General features: G+C 36.8%; 1 protein-coding gene across 1 annotated transcript; it reads right to left on the reverse strand.

Moving 5' to 3' along the window:
* Positions 1–419: 419 nt before the first annotated feature.
* On the reverse strand, positions 420–4196 carry LOC138902452 (uncharacterized). Its single transcript, XM_070190321.1, has 7 exons — positions 4121–4196; positions 3649–3772; positions 3030–3417; positions 2374–2938; positions 1688–1767; positions 820–1576; positions 420–691 (listed from the first exon to the last, which is right to left on the reverse strand). The coding sequence occupies exons 1-7, from the start codon at positions 4194–4196 to the stop codon at positions 420–422; spliced, it is 2262 nt and encodes a 753-aa protein (XP_070046422.1).
* Between the last annotated feature and the right edge of the window lie 6194 nt (positions 4197–10390).

Here is a 10390-nt window from a genome sequence, read left to right on the forward strand (position 1 = left end):
CTTTTATTGTAAGCAATTTCTATAAGTGGCAAGTGATCATCCCAATTACCTCCAGAATCAATAACACATGCTCGCAACATATCTTCAAGAGTATGAATGGTCCTTTCTGCCTGGTCATCGGTCTATGTATTGAAAGCGATGCTCAAATTGACCTTGGTACCTAATCGTTTTTGAAATGCCTGCCAAAAACGCGTCGTGAAAAGTGGGCCACTATCAAATATGATTGAAACTGGAGTACCATGCAATTGTACTATTTCTTTGATGTACAACTATGCATACTGCTCTGTAGAATATGTCGTCTTTACTGATAGGAAATGCGTGGACTTTGTCAGTCGGTCTACAATAACCCAAATTGAATCATGATTACGGTATGTGCGAGGTAGACCTACTAATAAATCCATATTAATCATATCCCATTTTCACTGTGGTATCTCTATATCTTGAGCTAGGCCACTAGACCTCTGATGCCCGACTTTGACTTGCTGGCAATTCAAACATTTGGCCACAAGATCTGCTACTAGCTTCTTTATGTTTTTCCACCAATACAACTCTTTCAAGTCTAGGTACATTTTGGTAGCACCTGGGTGGATAGAGTACCTCGAGTTGTGAGCTTCTTCCATTATGGTCTTTCTAAGACCATCTACATCAGACACACATAACCGATCATTCAGCTTCAAAACTCCATCACTTCCTAGAGTGAAAATAGTGATTTCTTTTTTCTGAATCGTTCTTTTAACTTCACTAAGTACGGATCTTGATCTTTCTTAGCCTTAACATGCACAACAAGAGAGGATTACACTAAGGAATAAGCAGTTATACCTCCTTCTTCGGTCTCATCCAATCTAATTCTATCATTTGCTAGTTTTTGAATTTCTCCACCCAAAGTTTGCCTTTGTACTACAAGATGGGTCAGGACACCCATTGACTTCTTACTAAGTGCATCTGCTATCACAGTAGCTTTGCTCAGGTGATAAAGGATATTGATGTCATAATCCTTTAATATCTCGACCCACCTTCTCTGTCTCAAATTTAACCCTTTCTGCTTGAAAATGTACTGGAGGCTTTTGTGATCTGTAAATACTTTAGAATTCTCGCCATATAGGTAGTGTCGCCATATATTTAACGCAGACACCACTGCTGCAAGCTCCAAGTCATGCATGGGGTAGTTCTTCTCATGATTCTTTAACTGCCTGGAAGCATAAGCAATAAATTTTCCATCTTGCATAAGAACACAATCAACACCAACTCTAGAGGCATCATAATGCACTGTGAACCCACCTGAACCTGTCGGAAAGGTTAACCTAATTGCAGTAGTCAATCTCTTCTTTAACTCTTGAAAACTCTTCTCACAAGCGTCCGACCATTGGAACTTAATTGCTTTCTGAGTAAACTTAGTTAATGGTGCTGCCAGTGAGGAAAACTCCTCTACAAACCATCTATAGTATCCAGCTAACCCCAAGAAACTCCTGATCTCGGTTGGCGTTGTCAGCCTTGGCCAGTTCTTGACTGCTTCTGTCTTCTGAGGGTCTACTTTTACGCTTTCACTATATACCACGTGTTCTAAGAATGCCACTAACTACAACCAAAATTCAAATTTTGAAAACTTGGCATAAAGCTCATTCTCCTTCAAGGTCTGCAAGGCTATCTTAAGGTATTATGCATGCTCTTCCATACCTTTAGAGTATACCAGAATATCGTCTACAAACACGATAATAAAAGTATCAAGGAATGGCTTGAAAACTCTGTTCACTAGGTCCATGAATGCAGCTGGAGCATTTATCAACCCGAAGGATATTACTAGAAATTCATAGTGCTTGTAGCAAGTTCTATAGGCTATTTTAGATATATCCTCTTCTATGATTCTCAATTGATGGTACCCCGACCTCAAATCTATCTTTGAAAAGTACTTTGCACCCTGAAGTTGATCAAATAAATCATCAATTCTTGGAAGTGGGTACTTGTTCTTAATGGTAGTTTTATTCAACTGCCGATAGTTGACACACTTTATGAGAAACCTATCTTTCTTCTTGACAAACAGGACCGGGGCACCTCATGGTGAAACACTCATCCTGATGAAGCCCTTGTCAAGAACATCTTTCAACTGTTCTCTCAACTCCTTAAGTTTTGCTAGAGCCATCCTATAAGGAGGTATAGATATAGGCTAAGTTCTTGGCATGAGGTCGATGCCAAAGTCTATGATTCTTTGGGGAGGAAGTCCAGGAAGGTCATATGGGAAAACTTCTAAAACTTTTGTAACAACTGGCACATACTGAAGAGCTGGTAGTTCTAATTCTAGATTAATGATGTGAGCCATATAGGCGAGACACCCCTTACCGACCATTTGTTGTGCCTTAAGGTAAGAAATAAACTCACCTACAAGCGATGCATAACTACCCTTCATATCTAAGACTTCTTCATTTGGTAATTGGAACCTGACTATCTTGGCACGACAATCTAACATGGCATAGCAGGAAGACAATAAATCCATACCCATGATCACATCGAAATCTACCATTTCTAGTTCTATGAGATCGGCCTCGGTTCTGCAACCTTGGACCAAAACTATACAACCTTTATAGACTCTTGTGGCATTCACTGACTCGCCAACTGGAGTAGATACTAGGAATGGCTCACTAACATGTTCATGTTCTGGCCTGAGGTTAATTGCAAAGTATGGAGTCACATACGAAAACGCCGAACCTGGATCAGTTTTGGTGTAATCATTATGTGAGAAAACTAAAAGTATACCTATAATAACTTCTGCAGATGCCTCTGCACTCTGACGATCAAGTGTAGCAAACAAACAGGGTTGTCCCCCTCCCTGAGTAATTCGATCTGCACCTCTGCCTGCCTCATGCCCCGTCTGATTATGAGAACCACGAGCTTGAAGTGGTGCAACTGTAGTTGTTGAGGAACTACAAGGACGAGTTGATCCCCACTAAAATTACGTCACAACTTTGGGCAGTTTGCCTTTATATAACCACTGTCTCCGCAATGATAGCAGCCGTGAAACTAGAGCTTGCACTGACCTGAATGTTACCGCCTACATGTACCAAAAAGACCTTGTTGTTAATGTTTCTCAACATGACTCTAGCTATATGAGGATGGTGTCCTAAAATTTTGATTCTGGCAAGACTGGTTTCCATAACTCTAAGTACGTCTGAAAGAGCCCCACCACCTGACTGATGACTGTACTGAGATGGTGCTAATGACTCCTTATTGAAGGAACCCCTTCCCCCTCCGCTGGATGTACCACTAAACCCACTCGCTATCTGGGCTTTCTTGTTATACTCTTTTTCTTCTCTCCTTTGTTGTCTGTCTTTTTCTAAGTGGTTGACGAAACCCATAATAAAGGAGAAAGCTGTCATTCCTAGCGCTGCATCTGCTGACGTATCCTTAATGTGGTAAGACAAACCGCTAACAAACCATCATATCTTTTCTTTTTCTGTCTTAATCATGTGAGGAGTATGCTTAGCAAAACTTATGAATTCCAAGTAGTACCCTTGCACACTTTTATTCCCTTGCTTGAGCTTCTCGAACTCCATAGCCTTAGCTTTCCTATCCTCTTCTGGGGTAAAATTAGCCATGAAGGCCTCTTCAAATTCTTCCCAAGTCGACGGTCCATCATCTTCATCTCTTTTCTTTTACCACATCTCAAACCAAGCACCAACCACATCTCTAAGCCGGTAGGCAGCCAGCTCCACAACTTCATTATCAAATGCCTTCATCGCTCGGAGGGCTTTCTTGATACCCTCCAGCCACAACATTGGATCTTCATCAACTCTAGTACCATGGAACAATGAAGGACTCGGCTTCAAAAATTTATTCAACCTTGAGGACTAAGAATTGTTATGTCTATTTGATTGAGGTGTCAGCTCTTCTCTCATTCTCACTGGCCATGAAGACTTTAAACATCTACATCGCATTGTTGGCAGCATTAAACAACTGACCCACATCTAGAGATATAGTTATCTAAGCCGGTACTGCTGTTGGGGTGTCACCGGATCCTGAGGTACTTGCTCATCATGATCCACCCCTTCTTCATGTTCAACCAGGGGCACTTGAACCCCCTTTATGGATTTACCCTTCCTTTTCTAAGATAAAGCCTTCTTAGTTTTACCTTGAGCCACAATAGTAGCAATAGTTTCTTGAGCAGCATCCTGAGTGTCAGTGTCAGAGTTGCAAGTACGAGCCATTTCTGCGAGTTTTGGAGAAACGAATACATTAGATAATTTCTTAGAGGTAGGCTCTACAACATGATCTGAAGTATGAAAAACATGTACTTTTCCTAAATGCTGGTAGCCTCCTATTTATAAGTATGGCGCACTTCATACCCATAAATAAGCCTCAACTGGCACGACTTCATAGACCCCTAGGACTCCATAAACCTGATGCTCTGATATCAAGTTTGTCACGACCCATTTTCTAAACAAGTCACGACGGGCACCCGATCACTAACATCTGAAATATTGCAAAGTTATTATCAAAAACATCTGAATCTTAATCCACCGACTGTGTTTATGAAGCCTCTACTGATAAACTGACGCACTGCTCAGGACATGAGATTGCCTAGTTAGTTCTCCAAGTAAATAAAGAAATAACTAAATAAAGATGACTAAAAGGAACACTCCACGAACAAAAGTGTAACTCACCAATAGCACCGGAAGAGGGGCAAATTCTAACCTGCAGCCCGCTCTCCTGCAAAATGGGTTCCTACGTTGTACCGCAGACCAACATAGGTTCCCAAAAGAGAACGTCAGTACTATCTATTGTACTCAGTGAGTCTCGACGTCAGGGGAAGAAACTTTAATAAAATATACATTATAAACAAAGATTCTAAATGCATGAAAATCATAAAGCTTCTAAGAACAATTCTAAAGTAAATGCATAATAGCAGTCTATGAATATTCTAAAAGAATTCCTTTCTTTTTCTTTCTTATAAAAAAATACTTCGCTTTATACTTCGGGAGCTCCAACTATCCTGACTTATTTCTGTCTTAGTTACCGTATGATCGGTACGGGTTCGATCCCAACCTGATCGAATATGCCCAATCTACGAGGTGCCACTCGCTTCATGGTTCTCAGCGCTCATGTATCATACCTTAGCCTCGCTAAGTAAATTCTCAGCAACGAGACTCTCAGCTTGTGTGCTCCCTACTTTGGCACAAGTAATTTTAGGAAATCAACGCCTTGGTTAGGACCCTCGGCCTGGACGATGACCCCTTCTCATAATAGATGATACTCCCAAAAATCTTTTTTTTCTAAAACTTCTTCGTATGACTTTTCAATTTTAAATCTTTTTTGGAACATCCTATACATACTCATACTGGTATTCTTATATGTAAAGCATGGCATAAGAATAAAATAAACATTCAAAAGTATTTCTAAAGATTCTTGCTTCTTCATGAATTTTCAACATGAAAATGGCATATAAGAATAACACAAAAATCTGAAGATTTATGCACATATATCATAATAAATCATCTAAACTTTAGCTAGAATAATTATAAGTTAATAGGTACTTACTCGCTCCAATTAAGTACATATTAACTCTTTTAAGCAATTCATCAAGCACCTTGTATGCATGCTTTTGTGAGTTAAACTACTTTGAAGGGTTATATCAAGTCACCTCAAAACTCCTCGAGCAAATACATAGGCCTCAGTTCAATTTATACCCGTCAAACAATCGATTCTACAACAACAAGTGTATTTCAATCAATTTTAAAGTTTCACAACTAAACATGGAATTTATTATTGATACCGAGAAAGAAGGGAATTAACAATTTAATTCTTACTTACTATTAATGTAGGATAATTGAAAATAGAAAATTTTATATACCTTTGTTCAAGAACTTATTATTTGTAAAGAAGCGTAGAATTTTCGATGCCTGCGTGAATAGTTTGTGGCCTCTATTTTTGAGCAAACAGAATGTTAATTCTGTTTTTCATATAAGGCTCTTTACGCCTCTTGCCTTCCAACAGCCCTTTATGGGCTTCGGCTTGTCACATGCTTTCTTTTATTATTTCCCCCTATTTCTTTTGACTTAACTGGTATTTAATTATTTTTATTTTTAATAATTAATTATATTACAATTGTTAATATTTCCCTAATTGTATATCAAATTATTTATAAATTAAGTAGCTCGCGCTTCGTGGCGTCAAACAATCTCTTTATAAATTTCGTTATTTTTGTGCTTTCCGCAATTATAAATGATACTTACAACAATCTTTTTTATAAATTTAGTCGAGATAGAATATGTAACGATGAAATTAAAAAGATAAATATTTTTTTAAGTAGATCTTATACAAACTTAATTATCATGTTGTACATTCTTTAAATTAAAAAAGAAGAAATTTAATGTTCACAGAATTTTTCTGCTTTTGAATCTCTATATTTGTCTTTCCTACATTGATACATGTATCAAGTTACTTGATTTCATTTATTATGTAATATATAGTAACACAATATTTTATTCTAAAATTTTCTTATATTCAAATAAAAAATATGAAATGAAATGAAACTAATAAAAATTATATAAATTGTATTTCTACCAATGTCTCAAGATATTATCTTTTCCATGCGAACTATAAAATGTCCAATCAAGTATTTCAAACTTATGGTTTTAATGTGACAGCTCTAGTTTTTTTTTGCTTAGTTATAGAAAGTAAAAATAGAAATAAGATAAAATAAGTACATGGAATAAAACAAAATCGGAGAATGTTTAAAACGTTTACCTTATTTTTATGTTAATTATAGTATCATCGCCAATAGAGAATAAACATTGTTAGTGCTATTTATCAAAAACCTTAGGAATAGGTTAAAATAATTAAATGGAAAAAAAATAAATCTTTGAGAGACAATAAACAATTTGAGAATATTTAAAATGTTTACTTTATTTTTACGTTTATTATAGTATCAATCATTAACACAAAACTTAGGTAAACATTTTAAAAATCAACAGGGAACAGAAATTGTTGTTTAACATGAAGAGATTCAAAAGCTCAATAGTAGTACTATTTATCAATAAAAATTTAGTCCGTGTTCATCTTGTGATAGAAATGTTGAAATAATATAATTATTGAGTGAAATAGTGTAAGAGAATCTAGAATGAAAAATATGGAAAAAGTCTAGGCAAGGAGTTTCACGAAATTATCTTATAACAGTCATATGGTACAAATAATTAAATAAAAATTCTACCCCCAAAATATATTTCCTACTTGAAAAAACAAATTTTTTTGTTTTACTACAAGAAGTCAACCCGATAGGACAGAAAAACTTATAGAACTGGAATAAAAAGATTGAAGATAAAAGATATAGGTCAATATTTTTTAATATTGAAAAAGAACTGGCAGAGGAGTTTCAAGAGTAATTGCTCTCTCTTCTTACGGTTGATTAACTGTTATGGCTGCTGTAAAAAGATCATGAAAATAAAACCAACGGCCAAGTTAGAATTTCAATAAAAGTTACAAAGGAAGATATACATCCTCTTTGGAAAGAAACCGCAAATTGCGAGGAATACTCATAAGAGATGCATGCTATGTATTCTAATATATTTTGTTTCATTAGTATAGGCGATGTTAAGCGTCGAACAAATTATGTGACTTCTATATGAAAGTACAAGAGGGGGTGAATTGTTGGCTATTTAAAAATTAGTCGACTAACAGAAGTATTAGTTGATTAACCACAGTGCAGAATGAAAGTAAACAGTAATGAAAAGTAAATAACACACAATAATTTTATACTGATTCGGTATCGTTGTGGTACTTACATCCAGTTTTCCTTGGGTTATAGGGGTTCCCTTAAGATCTTTGAAAGTGTTACAATACTGTTGGTTTTAACTCGTTCACCACCAACGAAAAGTATCAACAATGAGTTCTGAGTATTTGACACAACTCTCTTTTGTGTTCTAGATCTTCCTATCTTTTGAGACATTGATAACTAAGTATTACAATGTTTAGGCTAAGAAGTAGATAGACTTAGAATACAATGTGTGTAGTTGCGCCAGCCTTTTTCTTGAAAGTATCAGCCTTCTTATAGGATAGAAAAGAGTTGTTGAGTCTTCGACGAAATTAGAGGTACAAGATCTTTGCAAAAGAGATTTGACCCAAGGGGTGCCACTCCGAATCCTGCTCTTTGAAGAGCCCAGATTCGATTGTGACTTTCCTTGTCACTAGCTTGTATTGAGGAGCCATTTACGCCTGGAGTGAGTTTATTTCTGGACACAGAATATTTGCTGGCAAGTTTCTTGATAGAGTATCCGTCATTGGCAATCTAAACTTCTTTGATTGAGGACGAATAAATTGGCTTCTCTTGATTGACCATTAATGTAGCAATCGTATCTTAAACAACATCTTTATTTTTTCCTTTTTTGCTATTTCGAATCCTGCAGTCCATGTATGTAGCAATCACATCTTGATTAGCATCTTCTTTCTTTCCTTTTTGCTAGTTCGAATCCTGCAGCCCTGCAAATTTAACATAAAACAATATTGTCATCATTGAAATTTAAACTTAAACTTATCAATCTTCCCCTTTTTGATGATGACAATCAAGAAGGAGTAAACCAAGAGAACAGTAAATTAAGATACTTCCCTTTTGAGGTGTTGCTCCTGAGTTGTGTTGCTCCCCTGAGTTTATGTTGTTTCCATCTCCCCCTGAATAATCTGTCCTAATTTGTCCTCCTGCTGGTGTTTACTCATAGTTTCTCTCCCTTTGACATCAATCAAAAAGGAAAGAAAAGCCCACAGAACAATATGGGATATAATATACATACTAATAAGGAGGTTAGAACAGCATAAGTAGTACCTTCAGCAGAGGCTTAGCAAGTACAGACTCAAGAAAAAAAATGTCTAAAAGAAACCACCAAAAAAAAAAAACATAAGCAAAAAATTGTTTGTAATAACATCACATCCAGTCACATTAGTTTCTTCCCAGGAAGTACTTGAGGGTGTTGATTACTTTGGTGCAGAAGGAGTCATAGGAATTTTTAACATCTGTGACGAGTTTGTCCATCTTTCACTCATAGAATTGTCACGACCAAAAATCCTAATATGTCGTGATGGCACCTATCCCAGTACTAGGCAAGCCGACAACATCAATAACCCACGATTTCCTTTAAATTTAAAAACGTAACGTTTAATACAATACCAAAGATCCAATAATTTCCGATATAACACTCCCAAAATCTGGTGTCACTGAATATATGAGCATCTAATATGAGTACAAATACAGTAAACAAAGAGATAGATAAGTAGAGACAAGGTCTGCGGAATACGGAAACTATCTCAAAATCTTCTGAAAATTAACTGCGCAAAATAATATACACTCGCTATGTTCAGGAATACCTGGATCTGTACACGAAGTGCAGGGTATAGTATGAGTATAACCAACTCAGCAAGCAACAATAATTACTAAGGAACTGAAGATAATGACAAGCTACACAGTCATAGTTCACTTTCAGTAGTTCCAGCAAAGAATAGACATGCTTTCGAATCCGACAGTTTAAGTCAAATTAATTTTATACAGTTTAATTTCAAGTAATCTGGATATAAATTCTTTCAGAGATTTTACAATAATGACAGATAGCAACCAAGTGCAACAACAAATGTAAAGTAAGTACAGCCTCTCAGGCAACAATCACTCAACTTATCACAACAGCTCAACCACTCAACTCTCAACCCTCAGCACTCACACTCAATGGGTACCCGCGCTCACTGGGGGTGTGTAGAGACTCCGGAGGGGCTCCTACAGCCCAAGCACCATAATCTGCACGGACAACTCACGTGTTATACAGACAACTCATGTGCAATAATATCTTGCACGGAAAACTCACGTGCCATAATATCCTTACCTTACTGACAGGCCCTCGGCCTTACTCAGTCCTCAACTTCTCAAGTCTCTCAGGCTCTCAGAAATCACAAAGATCAGCCCAAACAAAGATAACATAGTATATCAACAAATATCCTGAAAGACTGAGGTATAATATGCAAGAAAAATTATGACTGAGTACAAGACAATAATTAGCGAATAATTCAACAAGTACGCGACCTCTACGGGTCTCGACAGTACTATAACATTGCCTAAGCATGATTTCTAACATGATTTATAGTCAAATTTCTTCAACACATAGAGTTCATATAGCTAACAATAAATTATTCAACTTTACAGTTTCCCGGGACGGACCAAGTCACAATCCCCTCAATGCACGCCCACACGTCCGTCACCTAGCATGTGCACCACCTCCAAAATAATCACATGATACCAAAATCTGGGGTTTCATACCCTTAGGACCAGATTTATAATTGTTACTTACCTCAACCCGTGTAATTCTTTATTCCTCTATGCCCTTTCCACGAGAATTGGTCTCCAAAAGCCTCGTATCTAGTCACAATT

The sequence above is a fragment of the Nicotiana tomentosiformis genome, chromosome 12 (assembly GCF_000390325.3).
Source record: "Nicotiana tomentosiformis chromosome 12, ASM39032v3, whole genome shotgun sequence".
Lineage (NCBI taxonomy): Eukaryota > Viridiplantae > Streptophyta > Magnoliopsida > Solanales > Solanaceae > Nicotiana > Nicotiana tomentosiformis.